Source organism: Chrysochloris asiatica, unplaced genomic scaffold (genome assembly GCF_000296735.1).
Source record: "Chrysochloris asiatica unplaced genomic scaffold, ChrAsi1.0 scaffold00219, whole genome shotgun sequence".
NCBI lineage: Eukaryota > Metazoa > Chordata > Mammalia > Afrosoricida > Chrysochloridae > Chrysochloris > Chrysochloris asiatica.
The window spans coordinates 4880508-4902960 of record NW_006408737.1 but is presented as its reverse complement, the minus strand read 5'-3'; the positions used below and the strand labels follow the sequence as shown (position 1 = coordinate 4902960).

Here is a 22453-nt window from a genome sequence, read left to right as displayed (position 1 = left end):
AAGGCAAAGTGAGGACAGGGTGAGAGGGAAAGAAGCCACGAGGTGAGACGTGGACCAGGGTGTTTGCTGTATCTTCAGACTGATGTTCACATTTCTAAAAGGTCTAGCAATAAGGACACACACAGATCAATGGCAGGACCCAATTCCTTGGCTTTGGGTTAGATTGCTAGTAGACTCAGGGTAGAGAAACTTTCTACCTATGGGAGTCAGGAGCTTAACATCTACATAGGGTGGGAAATAAACGGATCATCTCTGATGATGGTCAGTATGTCCAGAAGAGAGTAGCTCTCCAAACCCAGGGTCCAGGTGGTAGGAGGCCTGACCGGGAGAAGACAGTTACTACTATGTGTGTCCACTGGCCACATCTGCCACCTTTGCCCACTGGGAACAGAGGAGAAGGAGGGCACCCATGCTGGACAGTCAGGACTCTTGCCAGTTCCATCTTGTTCCTGCCTCTGCTCCCAAGTATCCTTCCTTGTCCAGAGCCAGACACTGAAGAGGCAACAGGAGAGAGAGCAAGATCCTCAGAAGACAGCAGAGTCTTCCAGGCCAATCTGATAGCTGGCTAGAGGCATTTTGATGAAAACCAGACCATGTACCTGAGGGTTGAAACCACCCAGGACACACCCATATACACCCACACGCAGAGATTTGCACATGGAATCAATCTAGCCCCAAGGTCATGGCAGAACCCAAATTCTCAACCCTGGCTACTGCACATTCAGGTTGACTGGGGGACAAGAGAACAACACAGACTACAGATGCTCAGGCCCTACCCAAGACCAACAGTCAAAATCTCTGGTAGTGGCGCCCAGGAATCTTGTGTTTTGCATCATTTTTATCTCCATAGTAATTCCAGTGTGCAACCAACAACCACTGGGTTGGAGCAGTGATGCGTACATGTCAATGTGTCTACCAGAAACACCTGGCAAGGTTGTTAAAAATCCACCCCGAGATATTCCATTGCCAGAAATTTTGCAGCAGAAGGTCTGGGGCAGGGTAATTATTAAGAAGTCAGAGGAAACTTCGCTTCTCTAACCAACAGAACTTCATGTCAATTCTATTTCAAACCTCACACAACAAAGGAACTCTTCATGTTTTATTCCCTGAATAAATTCTGTAATCCCTTTATAGATCATAAATGTTTTACTGGATAAATACTAGGACTTCTTCAGATGTAATAATACATTACCACTGCCCTCTTTACAACAACCTTTTGGAAGTTTAATAACTCAGGGTTGCAAAGTTGATTTTCCTCTGCCCTGTTGAGCATCAGGATGTCTCATACTTCCTACCTGACAGTCAAGAAGGTGCTCATCCTCCAGGCAAATCTGGGAGGGGTCTTAGATGTACTCAGGTATGGAAAAACCTGTAGTGGTCTTCAGCCCCCAGAGTGCTCTCCTCCTTCTCTCTTGCCCGGCAGCTCTTGGAAATGACCAAGCCTTAAGATTCTGAGTCTAGGGTTTACTACAAGCTTCCCAGGTGGTTTGTACAGAGCGGTCCCCAGCACATATATGAAATATAGATCAATAAAAGCCTCCTGCTTTGGGGAAGTTACCTAGGGATGGGGTTTTTCAGAGGCTCATCACTGAACCCCTACTTCCCCAAGTCACCTGTAGGTAGGATTCTTAGGACTGGGGCCTTTTCAAATCTTGGAAATCCTGGTGTGCCTCTACACTTTAAAGATGGTTGGCTTCATGAGTATCCATTACTGGTGGGGGTGTGGCCAGTGGCACAGATGGGGGTGATGGGTAAAATGCTGAGAACCACTCAGGAGGGGAGAGACGTGTCAACAGACTCCCTACCTTTAGGAATCTTACACTGTTGTAGGACATGGGTCCTTAAGCAGGCGCAATGCTAGCATATTCTCACACCATACTGCAGAAGAGCTGGCTGCTGGGTAGATAGTCGTACAGACAAATGTTGACACCCAGTTGCCCCCAGGGTCTGGTAGGGAGAGAATGCTGGCCACAGTTGCTATCTCCTAAGGCTCTGGTAGCGTAGTGGTTACGAATCGGGCTGCAAACCTTAAGGTCAGCGGTTCGAAACTACCAGCTGCTCCGCGGGAGAAAGATGAGGCTTTCTACTCCCGTAAAGATTTACACCCTCGGAAACCCTGTACAGGGTCGCTATGGGTCGGAACCGACTCGACGGCACTTAACAAGAACAACAAGGCAGGGCCAGTAGAACATAGTGCTTTACAGCCACATCATTGTGAATAAGGTGAATAAGTCATCTGGGGGGGGAGGGGGCGGCGGATATTATATTTTGGGTCCTGGGAGCCAGGAAAAGCAGTCTGGGTTGCTGTAAATACAAAGGAGCCAGTCTGCTTTCTTGCCTTTGTTGCTTTCTCAGACAGTGCAGAACTAACGAAGGCCTCAAATCATGGCACCAGACTGTTCCCAGGGACATCACAGAGGGAGTGGATGAAAGACTTCAGGACAGCTCTGAAAACCTGTCCTTCATTAGAGACAGTCCCAATGCCTCACAGCAACAGGCAGACCCTACCAGGAGCCATGCATCTGTTCAGAGATAACAAGAACCTTTAACGCAAGATCATACAAGCGCTGTGCTTCCCTCCAACGTTGCCCCTCCACGTATTGGACTGTAGCTTTGGGCAGGCTACCACAGTCATTAAATCTCTAGCCTTGTCTTAAAAAATGCATGCATAGTCTGCATTTGGCTCCTTAGTATGTATTCAAATCTGCTTACTATATCTGTGTTTCCTTCCTTGTCTTTAAGGAAGTTAGTTAGCCAAAACAAAATGTCCATGTTTTTCCTTGGAATTCACATGTATCCTGGCCCATTGTCATGTTGAGGCAGACTGTGTAGAGGGCAAGGCCAATGCCCTGCGAGATGGACTTTCCAGGATTGATTAACACATACTTCGTTTCCTTTTGTGGTGTTTCTTGGTGCCTCACGTTCCTTATCTAAAAAAAATAATAAAAAATAAATGGAGGTGACGCTAGTTCTTTTTGATTCCATACAGGCAGCTGAGGTGAAACTGACAGGTATTCCAAGCCTGCCACTCTTGTCCCTGACATATTTCTGCTTTCTTCTGGTCTCTGTCTTACTCTAGGCTCCAGGCTCCCTCTCTTAGTTTATATCATATGCTTAGGAGCATGTATGGCACTGCCTCTGATTTCTGACCTTGAGTGCTTTAACCTTCATTCTGTCCTCTGGATCATCTCCAAAGTCCTGGCCCATCAGCTAATGCCCTGGTTGTTTCTCTGTCTGTTACCCTATAAAGGGGAATTTAAATGACCTACTTGGCTTTCCTTGCTAGAACAGCCCAAATTGTCATTTATTGTGCACTTTATCTGAGACAGATGCTGAGCTAAGTGCTCTCCATATATTATTTTATGATGTAATCTTCACAAAACTTCAGTATTCCCACATTCTTCTTGTTGTATGCTGTCTAGTCGTTTCTGAATCATGTTGTTGTTGTTGTTGTTGTTGTTAAGTGCCGTCGAGTCGGTTCCAACCCATAGCGACCCTGAACAGGGTTTCCGAGGGTGTAGAAAGCCTCATCTTTCTCCCGCGGAGCAGCTGGAAGTTTTGAACCGCTGACCTTAAGGTTCGCAGCCCGGTTTGTAACCACTACGCTACCAGAGCTCCTTATAGTGACCCTGTATAGGGTATCCAAGAGTGGCTGGCAGGTCTGAACTGCTGACCTTGCAGTTAGCAATTCAGTGCTGTTCCAAAAGTGTCATGCCAGGGTTCGCCACATTACAGGTGGGGAAATTGAGATGCCAAGAGGTTGAGTTTTTGCGTATGGTCACGTATCCAGTAAAGGGTAGAGCAGGGATTTGAACTGTTTGTGTGAATCCCAAGTCCCTGCTTTTTTAGATCATAATGTCCCCTCCATTCTCTAAGAAGGCCTCAAGAAAACTGTGAGTTCTTGACCTGGGTGGAGCTGCCTTCACAAACTTCCAGGTCCAGTGAGCAGGGCCAGGAGTGTGAGGCAGGCTGGAGATGGTGTGACCATCACCTGTGTCCCTGATGGGCAGAGCCTGGAAGCCGCAGGGGGCACTCTGGAGCTGAGAGTGCTCATAGGTGAATGTCACTGCCTTGGTGCCAGCAACTCACAGCAGGACCACAGCTGGCAACAGCTGGGCAGCGGAGTAGATCCCCAATCAGCAAGGCTGAGCATGGGGCAGATCCAGATCTAGGATGGAATGGGGTACAACCTGGGGAAAGAGAAGATGTGCAGTTACAGGTTTGGGAACAATGTTCCTGGCAGGATAGCAGGCTGGGAAACGAGAACACTCAGGGGTCAGCTTTTTGGCAGAATGTTAGGTCTATTTCTAGATCCTCTGTGCCTAGTGGTTGTTGTATGTATTCATACTGGATGGATGGATTCTTGGGAAGCATGAAAATTTCAGCTTTTACCCCAGAGATGTGACTAAGACTGTTTTACCAAAGCCAGGTTGTGAAGAAGGGAGAGGGCTTCTCATGGTTTCTACAGGGGTACACTCTGACCCTCTGTCTCCTTCTTCCTTCTTTCCCTAGAGACTCCTGCTAAGCCTGAGGAAGCAGAGACTGAGCCCTTCACAGATTCTTCGTTGTTTGCACACTGGGGCCAGGAGCTCAGCCCCGAAGGTCGGCGTGTGGCTTTGAAGCAATTCCAGTACTACGGTTACAATGCCTACCTCAGTGACCGCCTGCCCCTCGACCGGCCTCTGCCCGACCTCAGACCCAGTGGGTGAGCAGTCAGTTACTGGGCGCCTTGTTGGTCTACCTGTGAGGAGATGGGGTCAGCGCAGTGCTGGGCACAGAGTCAGGATTGGGTGTCTGGACTCTGGGGTTCTTTCCTGCCTGCCTGGGACAAGCCACTCGTCTCAGCCTCAGTTTCTCTATCTGTTAAGTAGAGAGAAAACTGCCTTCTTCCCTATTTGCCTCCAATAGAGATTTTGAGGATTAATAACCTAATTTACTCCTTAAGGACCATGGAATCATCTGGCATTCCTATTACTATGTCACTTTAACCCAATTAGGTGCATTTTCATGAACCACTATTTTTTTTTTTTTTTTTTGCTGTAAATTAGTTTTTTAAACGACATCCATCTTCCAGGTCTAACAAGTCATTGCATTTGGCAGAGATCTGTCTTGACTTTTCTCTTTGTTACAGAAGGATGTTCCTTTAAGGTTCAGTTAGAAATTTTATTACTTTTAATTATTAAAAATATGAGCACGTACCGCAGCTGAAAAAAATCTCATTAATTTTGTGAGCTCCCCCTACCGCCACCACCACACACACACGCTTTCTTTCCCCTCTTTGTCCTAATTTTTAAAATTTTCTTAAAGCTGCAAACCACAAAATGAGTGTGTACTTGGAATTTTCAGGAAACATCTGGCTGCTGGGTTGGAAAGACTTTGTTCTTTCAAAGAGGAGAGTTCAGATCAGTTCAATAGGTGTTTATTGAGTAACAGCTATATACTAACTGAACATGGTTGTTTTGGACCCAGGGGGAACCTGGCTGGGCCCTAGGAATGAATGAGCAGTTAAGGATCTACAAGGGAGGAAAACAGTCTATGTTCATTAAGGGATATTTATTGAGACAGTGTAGTCTGGGCTTGGAAATAATGTAGTGAACAAAACACACAAAACGCCCCGCTGTCACAGAGCATACATTCTAGTTCGGGAAGACCAATAATAAGCGAAACAAAGAAGTCAAATAGCTAATATGTTTGATAGTGATAAGTACTACAGAGAAATACAGATTGGGGGCGAGGAATATGGGCTGCCTAGGATGAGGAAGGAGGGCTGCACTGATTAATGGGGTGGTCAGAAAAGCCCTCACTAAGTAGATGACATTTGAGCAAAGCAGAGGAGGTGAGAGAGCAAACCGTGTGGACACGTTGAGGAAGAACTTTCTAAGTTAGAGGGACCAGCAAGTGCACAGGCTCTGAAGTAGAAATTCACTTAACATGTTTGAAGAAGAGGAAGGAGACCCTTGTGGCTGGAACAAAGTGAGCAAGGGGGTGGGCAGTAGTTGTCGATGAGGTCAGCGGAACAATGAGAAGCTGATCAAGGAGGGCAATGACTCTCAACCTCAGGTGCACATTCAGTTCATCTTTGGAACTTTTATACATTTTGATGCTCAGGCCATACCCCAACTGATTACATCAGATGTTTGGGGTAAAAAACTCAGGATCAGTGGTTTATAGCTCCTGGGTAATTCCAATGTGCCACCAAATTTGAGACTTGCAGGAGAAGTGCCTTATAGGCTATTGCGAGGTGCGTGACTTGAACTCTGAAATGATGGCTTGGTTACCTAGTGTTGCCATAATAGAAACACCATCAGTGAATGGATTTATTTTTGTTGTGGTTGTTAAGTGCCATCAAGTCGGTACCGACTCATAGCAACACTGCACAAAATAATGAAGTGCTACCTGGTCCTGAGCCCACCTCACCATCATAGCTACCCTTGAGCCCATTGCTGTGCCAGTCCATCTCAATGAGATCTTCATTCTTTTTGCTGACCCTCCACTTTACCAAGCATGATATCCTTCTCCAGTGACTGGTCCCTCCTAATAGTATATCCAAAGTATGAGAGACAAAGTTTGCTCATCCTGACTTCTAAGGAGCGCTCTGACTGTACTTCTTCCAACACAGTTTGGTTTGTTGTTTTGGCAGTCCATGGTACTTAAGAGGTCTTGTATAGCAGATTTACCTAATGCAATATGTTATTTGATTTCTTGACTGTTGTTTCCATGAGTGTTGATGGTTGATCTAAGAAGAATGAAGTCCTTGACAACTTCAATCTTTTCTCCATTGATAAGAATGTTGTTTATTGGTCCAATGGTGAGGATTTTTGTTTTCTTTACATTGAGATGCAATCCATACCGAAGGCTGTGGTATTTGATCTTCATCAATAAGTACTTTAAGTCCTCTTCACTTTCAGCAGGCAAGGTTGTATCAGTTGCATATTGCAGGTTGTTAATGAGTATTCTTCCAATCCTGATGCCATGTTTTTCTTCATATAATCCAGTTTCTCAAATTATCTGCTCAGCATACAGATTGAGTAAATACGGTGCACACTTTTACTAATTTAAAACCATTAATTGTTCCCTTGTTAAGTTCAAACAACTATGTCTTGATCTATGTACAGGTTTCTCATGAGCACAATTAAGTGTTCTGGAATACTCATTTTCTGCAATGTTGTCCACAGTTTGTCATGACCCACAAAATCGAAAATCTTTACTTAGTCAATAAAGCACAGGTAAACATCTTTCTGCTTTCAGCCAGGTATTTTCTGCTTTCAGCCAAGATCCATCTGACATCAGCAATGATATTTTTCATTACACTGATCATCGGAATCTGGCTTGAACCTCTGGAAGTTCTCTGTCAATGTACTATTGCTGCCGTTTTTAAATTATCTACAAAATTTCACTCACATGTGATATTAATGATATTGTCTGATGATTTCCACATTCTATTGGGTCACCTCTCTTTGGAATGGGCACAAATAGGGATCTCTTCCAATCAGTTGGCCAAGTAGCTGTCTTCCAAATTTGTTGGCAGAGATGAGTGAGCGCCTTCAGTGCAGCATCAATTTGTTGAAAGATCTCAATTTGCATTCATCAGTTCCCAGATCCTTGTTCTTTGCCAATGCCTTCAGTGTATCTTTGCCTTCTTCTTTCACTATCACTGGTTCTTGATCATATGCTAACTCTTGAAATGGCTGAACATCAACCATTTCTCTTGGGTACAGTGACTCTGTATATCCCTTCCATCTTCTTTTGATGCTTTCTGCATCATCAGTATTTTGCCCTTAGAATCTTTCAATATTTCAAGTCAAAGCTTGAATTTTTTTCTTCAATTATTTCAGCTTGAGAAATACTGAGTGTTTTCTTCCCTTTTGGTTTTCTAACTCCAGGTCTTTGCACATTTCATTATAATACTTGACTTCATCTTCTCAAGTGTCCCTTTGAAATTTTCTGTTCAGCTTTTTCACCTCCTCATTCTTCCATTTACTTTAGCATCTCTACACTGGAGAGCAAGTTTCACATTCTGTTCTGACATCCATTTTGACTTTTTCCTTCTATTGTCTTCTTAATGATCTGTACACCACTCTTCTGGAACCAAATTCCATCTTAGTTATCTAGTGATGCTTTAACAGAAATGTATAAGTGAGTGGCTTTAACAGAAATTTATTTCCTCATAGTTAAGAGGCTAGAAGTTTGAAATTGTGAGATCCTTTTATTCTTTGCTCACTTCTCTTTCCTTTTAGCTCTTGTGATGTAGCATGTGTAAGGGTGTAACTTAGGAAAGGGTGGGACTTGAGTAAAGGTATGATATAAGTAAAGTTGAGACTTGCATTAAGGTGTGACTTGAGTAAGACTTGTAAGGTGATGACTCAAGATACACCCCACTCTGAAAGCATTCTCTTCATTAACATACAGAGTTAGCATTTACACCACGTCACATAATAGTGAGTAATTGCATCAGATCACAAAATGGAGAGCAACCACACAATACTGGGAATCCTGGCCTAGACAAATTGACACATAATTTGGGGGGGTACAATTCAATTCAGGAGAGAGGGTCATTCAAAACTAGTATGTGCTGAGGTAAAACAATGCCTCTTTTTGTCTCTTAATTTTCATAAAAACATCCCTGCCTTGTAACAAATTCATTGTTTGGCTCATCTTGTCTAACTCACTTTGGAAACATTTTTGCAGTATCTTTCCTCGCATCCCTATTTCAGATTACACCAGCAAGCAATCATCTAGCATGAGTCAGGCTTTTAGGCCTGTGCTTGGCATTTGGTTTATATTAACTCTTTGTTCCTCACATTGCGGAAGTAGGTACTATTCTTAGTGTCCATGTTACAGAAGAGGAAACAAAGGCACAGAAATGTTATATAACCTGCCCAAGGTCAAGTGGAGCTGAGATTTGAACCCAAGCAGGAGCTCTGGTAACATAGTGGTTACGAACTGGGCTGCTAACCTCAAGGTCAGCAGTTCGAAACTACCAGCTGTTCCACAGGAGAAAGATGAGGCTTTCTGCTCCCGCAAAGATTTACAGCATCAGAAACCCTGTGCAGGGTCACTATGAGTCGGAACCGACTCCACGGTACTTAACAACAACAACAGCAACAGTCTGACAATAGAATTTGTGCTTTGAGGTGTAAGTTTCTGTCCCTGCCATGGTAGAGGGAGGGGCCTGTTTTTGTTAGTGGCCACAGAGTCCATTCTGATTCATGGCAACCTTATATATAACACAACAAATGCTGCCTAGTCATATGCCATTTTCATGGTCCTTGGTGGGTGTGACCCGTTATTGTGGCTATTTACAATATGCAGCTTTGAGCATTTGCTGACCGGTTTGGGAGGGAGGGAGGAAATCTGTTTTTAAATATTGGAAAAATTGTTTTCTGGTAATCATCCAACACACTATTAATCCCGGAGAGTGATAGCTCAGCTCTGACTAACATTGGCATTTGGAGCAAGGTGCTGGTGGTGGACTCTGTGCATCTTTAGAAGAATCCCTGTGCTGACACCAGTCCCCAGAAGCATCATGCCTATGACTCTTGCTCTAGCCTAAGCTCTCTGCTTTTGCTTCTTGTTAACTACGGTTTTCTCTGGAGGACTTTTCCCCCTGGGGTAGGGGTCCCTGTGCTCTGTATTTTTGACTTAGTTTTTTCTAGTTCTAACCTTGATGCTTTATTCCTGGACCAGAAAGCGGGTGTTTGGAATCCTGTCCAAACCTCCTTTCCATCTCCTTCTGGCTGGTCCCTTATTTTGTGTCAGAGTAGAAGTGTGTTCTGTAAGATTTTCAATGCCTGAGGTCTTTTGGAAGTGGATCACCAGGACTTTCTTCTGAGGTTCCCCTGGATGAATTTGAACCTCCTGTCTTTCAGTTAGTAGTAGCTTAGTGCACCACCCAGGGACTCCTTGAAGAAATCAAAATGCCGTCAGTCTTTCCTGAGTTGGTGTAACAGGAACAGAATAGGTCTCTCGGCCATCCAGTGGGGAGACCCATGTGACACAGGTCATTGTGTCCTCCTCCGGGGATTCTCACAGACCCCATGAGGAGCCTTTGCCAGATCTGGGGCTAGGTTCCTGCTTGCTTTGTGAGTTGGGACAATATCTCTGCCTGGCTAGCCTTGGCTTCATCCCTTGGAGCCTTCTCTATGATTTTCCTCCTGTCTCCCAGCCGCCCCCCTCCTAAAATAAGTTATGAGTGGCAAAAAAGACAAACAGAAGTCTTGATTGGGAGATGGACTCCAGGGTGTTTCCATTTATAACAGTCCATCAAACTGTGCAGTTACAATCTGTGTATTTCACTCGTGTCAGTTAAGCAACACGTTTTTAAAAATGAAGGCACAAGAAAGGGATCAGGGAAATACTGTGTCTGAGAGAAGTGAGGAAGGATGGAGGAGACATCTTTGGGAGGTCACTGAGAAGATGGGTTGTGAGTTGGTGGGGAGGTGGGATCATGTGTGGGTAAGGCAGCACATTTTGTTCTGTTACATATAAGGTTGCTGTGAATCAGAATGGACTCCAGATTGGGATAGGAAGGTGAAGACAGGAGGGTAAATGTGGACTTCCACCCCAGTGCCAGTTAAGATAGGCTGGTGAAGATGGGAGAGTAAATGTGGATTCCCATCCCAGTGCAAGTTAAGTTGGGCAAGTGGCATATGAGTGATCACTACTTCTGTAGCACTGGGCTCTTGAACCCCGTGCTTTTCTACAAGCCACAGTTGTTATTTCCGGACAGGAGCCGAGGAAACAATTAAGGGTAAGCATCTTAGTGGGCATTGTGGCTCTGAATAGAAGGGGGGCTCCCAGCCTAGCTTCAGGGCTTTCACATTACCATGGCAACTCTAAGGCCCAGGTAGCTCAGGGCAGAGCCTCTGGCAGGTGCTGCTTCATTCCTTTTGTTAGCAGCTCATCAGAGACTCCTGAGCTTTGTCAGGGATGGCTTTGCCTTTCTCTCCCATGTCCCCTGGGGTCTGTGTCCCTTCCGTCCTGGGGTTAGGGTGGGCTGACTCTTGGGCTGAGCAGTGGGCTAGGGCACCAGGGACTGGTAAAGAGGACTGAAGTGTTTTCTGCAGCCTCATCTGAGTGGAAAGGAGCACAGCAAGGTGGTAATGGAGAGAGAATTCCTCAGGAGTGCTATCAGGATCAGGGTTTTTCAAGGGTGACCATGGACACTGGGTGCTAGCTCTATGGTAGGGCCAGTTTTGTGTGGATGGGGTCAAGATTTATTTTCAGGGTATAAACTCTGAACAGACTCTCAGGTCCCTGAACTTTGGGATCCAGAAAACTGGCTTCATGGGTGAGCAGTAGGCAGGTAATATGCAATCCCGTCCTAAAAAATGTCTATGTCCTAGTCCCTGGAACCTGTGATGATGTTATGCTACCTGGCAGGGGAACTTAAGATTGCTAATGAGCCAGTTGTAAGGTACGGAGATTATCCCTGGGCCCAATGCAATCACAGTGGACCTTTAGTGTAAAAGAGGAGGGTAAGAGTCACAACTAGGGAGATGGAATTGTGAGAGACACTTGGTCAGCGGTTGCTGGCATTGAAAATGGAAGGAGACCATGAACCAAAGAACATGGATAGCCTCTAAAACCTGGAAAGGCATGAAAATGGCTTCTCCCTTATTGTTCTTATTAGGTGCCTGTCAAGTCAGTTTCAACTCATAATGACCCTCTCAAAGCAATAGCAGAAAAATGACTAAGGAATTATCTAGAATAAATCCTAAAAGGGATGGCTGGTGGGTTTGGACTACCAGCCTTGCAGTTCACATTCCAGTGGTTATCCTACAATCCATCGCACTAGGACCCCACCTTGTTGTTGTTGCTGTTGTGAAATGCCGTCAAGTCGGTTTCTGACCCATAGTGACCCTGTATAGGGTTTCTGAAAAGCAGCTGGTGAGCTTGACAAACTGCCAACCTGATGGTTCAAACTGACTTTGCAGCCCAGCTCATTAGCCCACAGATGCTTTCAAAAGGAAAGCATCCCTGCCAACACCTTGATTTTAGCCCCAGTGAGATCCACTTTGAACTTCTGATGCCCAGAACTGAAAGATAATATATTGGTATTGTTTTAGCTGCTGAATGTGTAGTGATTTGTTACATCAGCAAACGCAAACAAATACTGTGTGCAACCTGCATAGTAGCAGATGGCCCTGGGCTTGTTTTAATAGTCTGCCGGTGCCATCTTGAAATTCTTGATTTTTAAGTAAGATGTCCAAGTTTTTCCATTTTTCCACTGGGCCCCACAGATTAGTAGTTGGTTTTGGGGGCCAGCACCAGGGGTTGGAGGGGAGGGAGGTGGCTCCAGATGGAGAAGCTGGGTTTGTGACTGTCAGACCATTTGGGAGTCACTTCTCAATGGGCTAACTATAAATAGAGCCACCACTGGCTCATTCACTGTGTGCCTGGCGCAACACAAACTGCTTTATGCGCATGTTATCATTTAGCTTTCTCCTCCCATCTCTCTGAGGTGGTTCTTAGTATTTCCATTTTGTATAGGAGAACATTGAATATTCACAAGGTGAATACATTTATCCAGGTTCCCACAGGTAGTCTGAGAAAGACGCAGTCTTTTTTCCTGGGTTTTGTAATCCAGCATATCACACTGTCTGGGGATCCTTGTCCCACCCTACCCAGGGAGACTTTTCTAGTTTGGGATTCTGTCTCTGCAGAAAAGCTCCCCCCTCAGCAGAGCGAAGAGTCTGTGGAACATGTGTCTCCCATGAGGACAGCCTCAGGATAGTAGGGTAAAATAAACATCCTTAGTAATTATTCTGCTATTGCTTTGAAAATGCTAACTATACAAACACAGTTTAAATAAAGGATTTTTGCATGATTTAAAAATAATCAGAATTTGGAGTGTACAAAGTATGGATCTAGGAAGAATGGAATCTGTAAAAAAATGAAATGAAGCACATAAATATCAATATCGTTAGACATTAGTGAACTGAAATGGCCTGGTATTGGCCATTTTATATCAGACATCTGGTTTACTATGCAAGGAATGAAAAATTGAAGAGGCATCACGTTACATTCATGTCAAAAAGAACTTTTTCAGATCTCTGTTGAAGTACAATGCTGTCTGTGATAGGATACTATCTATATGCCTACAAAGAAGAGCAGTTATAATGCTAGAATACTATTATTATTCAAATTTACATACCAAGCACTAAAGCCAATGATTAAGAAATGGAAAAATTCTACCAGCTTCTTCATGGCTGTGTGCCATGGAGTCGGTTCCGACTCATAGCGACCCTGTACAGGGTTTCCGCAGCTGGAAATCTTTACGGGAGCAGAATGCCTCATCTTTCTCCTGAGTACTGGTATGGCGTGGCACTGTAGAATAAGAACTGGACTGCTAATTTCAAGGTCTGTAGTTCAAACCCATCAGCTCTCCATGGAAACCCTATACAGGATTGCTATGAGTCAGATCCAACTTTATGGCACTTAACAACAACTTCTTCAGTCTGAAGCTGATCAAACATATGATCAAGATGCATTAATAATTTCCGGGGATTAGGATGCAAAAGTTAGAAACCAAGAAGGATCAGCAGTTATAAAATACGGCCTCAGTGATAAAAACTAAGCTGGAGATCACATGATAGAATTTAGCCAAGACCAGCGTCTTCATTGCAAGTACCTTTTTACAACAATATTAACATTCCACCTTGCCAGATGGAATGCACTGGAATCAAATCTAGCACATCCGTGGAAACATAAGAACAATTGTGAGGCTGGCACAGGACTGGACAGTGTTTGTTCTGTTGTATGTAGGGTCACTTCAAGTTGGAACTGACTCAGTGGCACCAAACAACAGCAAAGCATTCTGAGAAAACACTTCTGGTTCATACGTAATGGTAAGTCTGTTAAAGGTCAACAATACAATGTACTGAGCTTAAAGCTAATGAAATTTTGGACTGCATTAATAGAATGGGCACAAATTAATAGATATGTTGTCTTAAAAGAAGGAGATGATAGTTTTGTTCTCTGCTTATTCAGATCACAACTGCAGAAATGGATACTAGGATTTAGAGTCTGTTTCTAGGAGAATAAGTCAGGAGATAAGAATGGTAATAGGAAAAGCAGATGCAGTTTCTGTTTAGGTAATACAGTAAAATTAAAAACCAATTTCCTGGATTCCAAAGTCATTTCTTTCATTGATAAGCTGGGTGACTTCCAACCATGTATCCTGTCTGTGCCTTGGTTTTTCTTTCTGTAAATTATAGATGGTAAAATGAGGATTGCCTATATAATCTATCCAGAGCTCTTAGAACATTACCAAGGAGCCCTGGTAGCACAGTGGCTAAAGCACTCAATTGTGACCTGAAAGGCTGGTGGTTCAAACTCACTAGTTGGTTCCATCCAAGAGAGAAAAACGTGACAGTCACCTTCCATAAGATTTTCAGCCATGGAACTCTTTTGGGGCACTTCTGTTCTGTCCTATAGTGTCTCTATGAGTCAGAATCCTCTCAACAACAAGGGATTTTTGTTTCGTTTTGCTAGAACATTAACAGCTATTTAACTTTTAGTGACTTCATAATCTGCACATCTGTCTTGTGAAAGAACTGGCTTGGGGGCTCACAGTCATGACTTTTTATATTTGAGGATCCATCATGTGAGAGAGGAGTCAGAGTCACCTGGACTGAACATGGGGTTGGGCATCTGTCCCAGCAGTAGGTGAGGGCAGAACCCAGAGGCACTGTAGGATGCATGAAAGGGTCCATGGAGCAGAGAATCAGAGGATTCATGCTCAGGGAGATCAGCAAAGACCTGAAGCCCCAGGAGAATAATTTCTCCCAGCCTGAGCCCTGAGTTAGGCTCACTGGAGAGCAAAGATGCCTGTCTTGCTTTTACTAACCTATGGAACCCGCTTTTCCTGCTTCAGTGGATTTCTTCTGCCCCACATTCCTCAGCTTCAGTTGCCACAAACCTGGTCACTTGCCAGCAAGCCTCTCTCGTGAAGACACCTGTCCCCAGTGTGACTTTTCCATCAGAGTACCAGCTGACTCTGAGTGCTGTCCAGTTAGCCCCAGGGATCTCATTATCCCCGGATTTCTAATAATCTGTTTGAGGAACAAATGGTTCTCCTGCTTCCTGTCACTTGTTTACATTTGAAATGATGCTTTTTTCTTTTGTCCTACTTACAATCTGCATTGTATGTAGCAATTCCTTTCTCTAAATTGGTAGTAATCACAAAGAGTGTTTGTTGAACTTCTGTCTCTGGGAAAAAACTGAACATTTTGACAATCATAGCTATTTAATACTTTACTCGTAAGTGATTCTTTTACCGAATTCTAGATCAGTCCTGACCTATTTCTTGTGCCTTGCTCTGTATCAGAACTCCCAGTTTTCATATATTTACTGCCTCCTCCAAACTTGGGTTAGATGTGGTATTTTGTCAGGTGCCCGAAGCCACTGTCTTCAGTATCTGTCTCCCCCATCCTTCTTTGGCTTATTGGAGATCTGGTTTTATTGTTTTCTTCAGGCACTGAGGAAATGTACATCCCAATGATTTCATTTATTTGAGGTCACGGTGGAGTTTCCACTCAGACCATTCATGGATCCGAATGCAATCTCTTGTTCGTTTGTTCAAATACATATGCACTAGTTCATTAATTCAATCATCCAATGCTTTCTGAGTTTCAACTCTGCTAGGTCTGGTGCTAGACATTCAGCATGCCCTGGTAAGCAAAGCAGACGTGGTCCTGACCTTAGGCAGTTTGCTGTCTAGTGTGGACACTGACGTTTACTAAATAACCACAGACAAGAGACATTAAAGAAGGTATAGGGTGCCCTAAGGGTTTCATAGGAGATGAGATTCCAGAAGGAGGTAAGTTGAACCCTTCTGTACTGTGTTGTGTGTGTGTGTGTATTCAGGGAATAAAAGACCAAACCTACTCAGATGACCACAGGTGGTTGGGGTTTATTGTCACTGGTGCAAGCATGTGGGGAAGCATAGGAAAAAGTCCACAGAGCCAGGTATGGAGGAGGGCAACATGATACAGGGTGTCCTGGAAGAGCCCTGGTGGGTCGGCCTCTTTGTTCAACTCCTGCTGTGTCTGTCACAGTGACTGTCCATGTCTGCATGAGGTTCTGCTTCCTGTTCCACCATTTCTACAGCCTACCTCTGCTTACCTCCTTCTTAGAGCTTCTCACTCTCAGACTCCCCAAGAGAAAGGCCTTGATGTGCTGATGATCAACATCTCAAGCGTTGACTGGGCAGGGATCATGCCACCACATCGTCTGACAGCCAACCCCATTGATCACTGCTTGGGGCTCAGGAATCAGTCTCTGGTCCTGTCAGTTGTGGATCAATTTGTGAGGCCACATGGCAGAAAACACAGTACCCTTTATACAAGGGGTCACCTGGATTGTTTATCTCAAAAGAGGCAATGCAAGTGGAAGACAGGTTTGGCCTTTGTGTTCTCAGTTGTGTTGTATCATATTGGTCCATGACATCCTAATACAGTGACTGAAACCTCTCCGTGCTTCTTGCGGAATTAGCAGTCTGAAAGCAACTCTTCCATCTTGACCCTCCCACCAAGGGTCTTAGTTTCCACGGACACATCACTACTCTCTCCCAGATGCATCTAGAGACCATCATTTAGATGGGGGATAAAAGCAGAGCTTTGGAGTGAAATAGGCCCAGGTTTAAGTCCTGAAAGACAATGCACCACCTTAGTTCTATTTTCTTCCTCCATCAAATGGTGATAATAAGGTTAACCTCACAGGAATATTTGTTATTGTTAGGTGCCATTGAGTCAGTACTGTCTCATAGCGACCTTATGCACAACAGAACGAAACACTGCCCGATCCTGGGTCAACCTCACTATTGTTGCCACACTTGAGCCCATCGATGCTGCCACTTAACCAATCCATCTCACTGGAGGTCTTCCTCTTTTTCTCTGACTCTCCACTTTACCAAACATGATATCCTTCTCCAGTGACTGGTCCCTCCTGACAATATGTCCGAAATATGAGAGATGAAGTTTGGCCATCTTGGCTTCCAAGGAACACTCTAGCTGCACTTCTTCCAACACAGATTTGTTGGTTCTATGGGCAGCCCATGGCACTTTCAATATTCTCCTCCAACACCATAACTCAGGAATATAGGAAAGAATAAAATGCAAAAATAGAGTAAATATGTCTTAGCATTTCTTAGTGTGTTTTATGATGCATAATAAGCACTCAGTAAATGAAAATTATTATTATTATGTCTGAGTATTTTGCATGGTTTCTAAGAATCCTCGGCAGTGGGGGTCGCAAGCACTATGGAGTCTCTTGGCTGCAGGGGTTAGGGAGATATAGGAACACCACCAGCGCAGGGAGTGAAAATCTTGAGCTACCTCATGGGAATCGCAGCATGGTTCACTAGTTCCATAAGTCCAGCAGCTAGGAAGCTAGCAAGAACGAATATCTACCTAAGCTGGAAAGCGCCAGAACAAGTTGGACATCTACTCAAGTGAAACCAGAGAGGATCAAATGAGTCTTGTGGGTGGAGATAGAAAAGCAGAGTCTGGAGTGAGAAGATTGGCTTTGAAAGGGGGATGAGGACAGTGCTGATCCGAGGGCCAGCTAATGTCTCTCAGGGTTCATGCTCCAGGTGACTAATGGTGTATGTGAGTGATGGCTCCTTTGGAAGAAGCCTGGGAAGAAAGAGGAGCTTGAATGAATTCTACTCACAGGACAGTGATTTCTTGCGAGTGTCATCTCACTTGCTTTTTCCAAGTGGGCCTTCCGCTCTACTTCCAAAACCCTGCAGTAGTTAGACCTTGCTCCCAATGTGTAAATACACCTACATCTCTTTCCACTTGAATTTTTGTTCGGGAAGAGGTCTTGTAACTCTCTCTCCCCACAACCAAGCTGCCCAGGAAACATCTGTCTGTCCTGCTAACAGCAGTGGGAGGGGAGAATCCACTAACCCAGTATGGAGGTGCCCATGCAGCCGATGATGCTGGCTGCCATGCTGGGCACTCTCTGATGGCCAAGAGTCTGTGTTGGCAGCATGTAATACTCCTCTGCTTCCATTTCTCTCACAGGTAACGGCATTGAAGCTCATAAACAACTCAAAACAATCTCAGGGGAACCGTGCTGAGACACTCCCTACGGCCCTGCTCCTTGTCCTCATGTGCTGAGATCGATAAAGTGGAGTTTATCATGCCCATCAATTCCGCCTTATTACACAACCATATTCCTCCTCTCGCAGAAATGCCTTGTTTTTATCTCTAGTGGAAAATGGCTCAACTTTAAACAAGAATAAAAGTAAAAAGGGAACTCTCATGGCCTCATTTTACAGGAGAATGTGTCTCTTCTCAAAATGAGTAAGCAGCCAGTCTTATACAGTTAGGCTTTTGTAAGGAGCTTAAATGCTGAAGAGCTCATTACAATTCGAGGAGCATTGGCACTTTCATGGTAGAATTCTCAGCTTCCCAGCTCGGAGAGCCAGGTTCTATTCCCAGCCGATGCACCTCATGTGCAGCTACCCCCACCTGTCAGGAGAAGGCTGCATGTTGCTATCATAATAAACAGCTGTCAGCAGAGCTTCCAGACTAACACTAGGAAGAAAGGCCTGGTGATCTACTTCCACAATCAGCCAGTGAAAACCCTCTAATCATAACAATCCAATCTGAAACCAATCAGGATGATGGCTCAGGACCAGGTAACTTAGTGTTCCCTGGTGCATGGGGTTGCTATGAGTCCGGCCGACTTAAAGGCAGCTAATAACTTGTGATGTGACTTGTGTTATTCTCGGACTTTCATGTCTCGGGTCTCTGCAGAGGCCTGAAGAGAGGTGGCAGAGCAGAGGCAGACATCCAGGGCAAGTGAGTGTGGACGGTGGGCGAAAGTGGAGCAGTGTGTGGGTGGCCAGGTCCTGGAGGCAAAGACACTAGGCGAGAATATCTCTGCTGTGCAAAGATGATAGGCAATGTCCAGGGTAGGGGGCAAAGCAAGCGGAGAATGATGGGACAAAAGTGATGGGTGGAATTTTCAGAATTCTCTTCTGTGGCCTCTGGCTGTCCTTCTGCAGACTTCTGTATGTGACGGTATATGACAGTCTGTGACTGTGAAGATGGTGGGTATGACCAGCGAGTATGTGGACAGGCACCTTGTCCCTTCTTCCTCTATCTTTGTGCCTTCCCCCCTCAGCAAGCTAAGTGCTGCTTCCAAGTTGAGCTGAAGATATGAACCATGACTATGTATACATACTTGTGTGGTATGCCTATGTAGGTGCATGCGTATGTGCATGTTAGGGAATTTGAAAGGCATGTAACCATTTATTCAGCAAATACCAATTGATTTCTCACAAATTTCCAGGTACTGTAGGTATGTAGTAGTGAACAAGACTAGTCCCTGCCCTTGAGAGGCTTGTGGTTTTATTGTAGGGTGACCTACTGTCCCAGTTTGCTTGGGATTGAAGAGGTTCCCCGGAAGTAGAGCTTTCAGTGATAAAACCAAGAAATAAAACTGGGCAAACCAGGACCAGTTGGTTATTATATGTAGTTGGGATGTTGTGGCATTTGGTGGTGACAAGGTGCTTGTTGGGAGGAAGGAAAAGTTTGCAAACTCTTTAATGAGATGTCTTCTATTCATCATGTGTGAGATAGATGATCCAGATAGTCTAGCAAGACAAAACCAATTTGATGAGGTCTTCTAACTTTCTTATTCTATGGCCAAGGCATTGAGCCAGGTGAAGCAGTGTGCACATGGTCACGCAGCAAGTGACGCCGAACTGTGACCATCTCCCTGAAGCTTCATTTCCCCTTCTATGCTCTCTCCCTAGAAACTCCCCTGCCTTGTGACCCTTGCTCTGACCATTCTGTGTTTTTTCCTGCTCACCCACACTATTGGAAAATTGAAAGATGAAGGAGGGTGCCCTGTGCTGTAGAAACAGAGGCCTCCTGCATCATGGCTGTTGCTGGGAAGGACTCAAGTGGCTCCCAGGAGAGAAGAGGAAGGAAAGAAGGATTTAAAGAGGTCAGGATGTTTGGCCTAGAGGGATCATTATCTCCTTTAATGACTGACTCAAGGAGATTGAGAGTTTCTGAAAACTTAATAGGAGGAATTGGGGTCATATTTTTAGTGGGGAGGAAGGACAGAAGAGGAAGAACCTTCTTTCAGGAGAGGTTAAAAAAATCAAATTACTTCCGAGAGAGTGGATTTTAAGAAAATAGAACATTCTGAGGTCAGTGGCCTGCATATAAAATTTAGACTTTGCATGAAATAAGCAAAGCTGTTGCTACGGTTGGTGCCTTTGAGTTGGCTCTGACTCCTAGGGACCCTATGGACAATAGAAAAAAAACATTGCCCAGTCCGGTACCTTCGGCACAATTGTTATGATTAAGTTCATTGTTTCACGCTCACTATATCAGTCCATCTCATTGGGGGACTTTCTCACTTTCTGTGACTTCCTACTTTACCAAGCCTGATGTCTTTTTCCAGGAACTGATCCTAGATGTCCAAAATATATGAGATGAATTCAGGCTTATCATCTTGACTTCTAAGGAACTTTCTGACTGTACTTCTTTCAAGGCAGATGAGTCAGTTCTTCTGGGAGTCCATGGTAATTTCAATATTCTTTGCCAACACTGTAATTCAAATGCACCAATTCTTCTCTGGTCTTCCTTATTCATTGTCCAGCTTTGCCATGCTTAAGTTATTGCTTGCCCTCCAGTCAGTCCTGATTCATAGTTCTCCTGTGTAGGGTTTCCGAGGCTGTAAACCTTTATGGGAACAGAAAGCCTCATCTTTTTCCTATGGAGTGGCTGGTGGATTCAAACTGCCGACCTTGAGGTTAGCAGCCCAGCATGTAACCCACTACGCTATGAGGGCTCCTCATATGCATGTGAGGAGATTGAAGATACCTGTGAGAAATTGGCTTGGGTCAGTTGTACCTTGGTCTTCATAGTGACATTTTTGCTCTTTAATACTTCAAAGAATCTTTTGCGACAGTTTTGCCCAATAAATATGCCATTTCATTTTCTTTTGAACATTTTATTGAGAATTGAGTGAAGGTTTGCAGCAAATATCATCAGTTTTACATTCAACAAATCATACACTTTGTTTCATCTCAGTGATTGCAATTCCCTGTATCCCTCACCCCTTGTAACAACCCTTATCTCACTTCTTCCTGGTGGTTCTATTTCCATCCCAGCCTCCTTCCCTTTTGATCTTTAATGTTGACCATTCCATGGTGAGTATACCATACTAGTGTTGTTGTGCCCGGCTACCATAACCAACTGCTCTGAAAGGGATCACATTAGAAGTTTCTGGATAGAGTGGGAGAAAATGTGAAACACATCTCAAAATTATATGAAAATAAAAGACCAGACTTATTCATCAGAAAGTGACTGGAGGAACCCAACACTATTGTGGTTGAGGAACCTCAACCACACTTCAGGTCTGGAACAGAAGTCACTGTTCTTTGATTTCTTTTTCTTTCTTTCTTTCTTTTTTTTTCTACCTTCTTCTGTGTCCTCTGAATCTAGGCTCCCTCTTGAAAGCTTGTAAGCCAGTCACTTCCTGCCTTTGTAGCCCCCCGATTTTGGATAGCAATGTCCAAGTTGCCCATCCCTGTCTACTCTGTGTATGGAGGGGGTGGGAATGATCTTGGCTGTAAACATTTGTTCCTTCTTTTGAGCTACTGCATCCATAGGCATAGGTTAAGTTCATCAAGTTGTATAAAATTACTCATTTTTTTCCTCTTTTTTCTTCTAGTTAAGCTCTGATCATCCAGGTTGAGTGGGTATTATCTGTAAGTGTGGATGTTCTTATGCATATGCCCTCACTTCTTATCAGCTGGATGCTTCACTCTCCACTCTAGTCCTCTGTGACTATGTCACTGACTCTGGGCCCAGGAGTCCCCAGGTCTTGTGACACTGCTGGCCAACCAGCTCTTCACCCAGGTTCACAGGAGTCTATTGACCATTGTAGGGCTTAGCTTGCAGCTTCAGTGCAGTTTTCCCCTCACTTCCCCTTAGTGGTGACGAATGTGGTCACCAATAGGAGCACATATCTGGTCATACATTCCCACTGAGTCTTAGTCTTGGAAGGGGGTTTCCCCTGAGGGGACCCGACCACTTGCCTTGATGTCTTCTGAGTGAGCAACTTGCTTGTTCTTGTATTAATCAGTCGGACTGACATTATTGTTTTGTATTTTTCTTGTCGGTCTTTCTTTCAAGAAGTACCTTCTGTTCTTTTACTTGCTCCAGGCTGGTCTGTTTGTCCTTTCAAGTGGAAATTTCCCACCTCAGAAGATTCTGGGTGAGGTTCAGGATTCCACCTATGGTCTTATGTAATGCAGAGGCTCCACAGGAATTCTCTTTCATTGGGTACATTGTAGTCCCATTTTAGGTATTCTAATCAGTTATAGACAGAAGATGGAAATACAAGTTTTCTATGGTGATATTTATGGCTATTACTTTCTCTCCCCCTCAAGTGTCTATTTTATAATGGTATGCCA

General features: G+C 44.3%; 1 protein-coding gene across 1 annotated transcript in view; it reads left to right on the top strand.

Annotated features, from left to right (window-relative positions):
- Nucleotides 1-22453, top strand: part of GALNT18 (UDP-N-acetyl-alpha-D-galactosamine:polypeptide N-acetylgalactosaminyltransferase 18) — a 468442-nt gene that overhangs the window by 203030 nt on the left and 242959 nt on the right. Inside the window, exon 2 of the mRNA XM_006873014.1 lies at nt 4513-4705. Coding sequence (XP_006873076.1) covers nt 4513-4705 — 193 coding nt within the window. The remainder of the gene's footprint in view (nt 1-4512; nt 4706-22453) is intronic.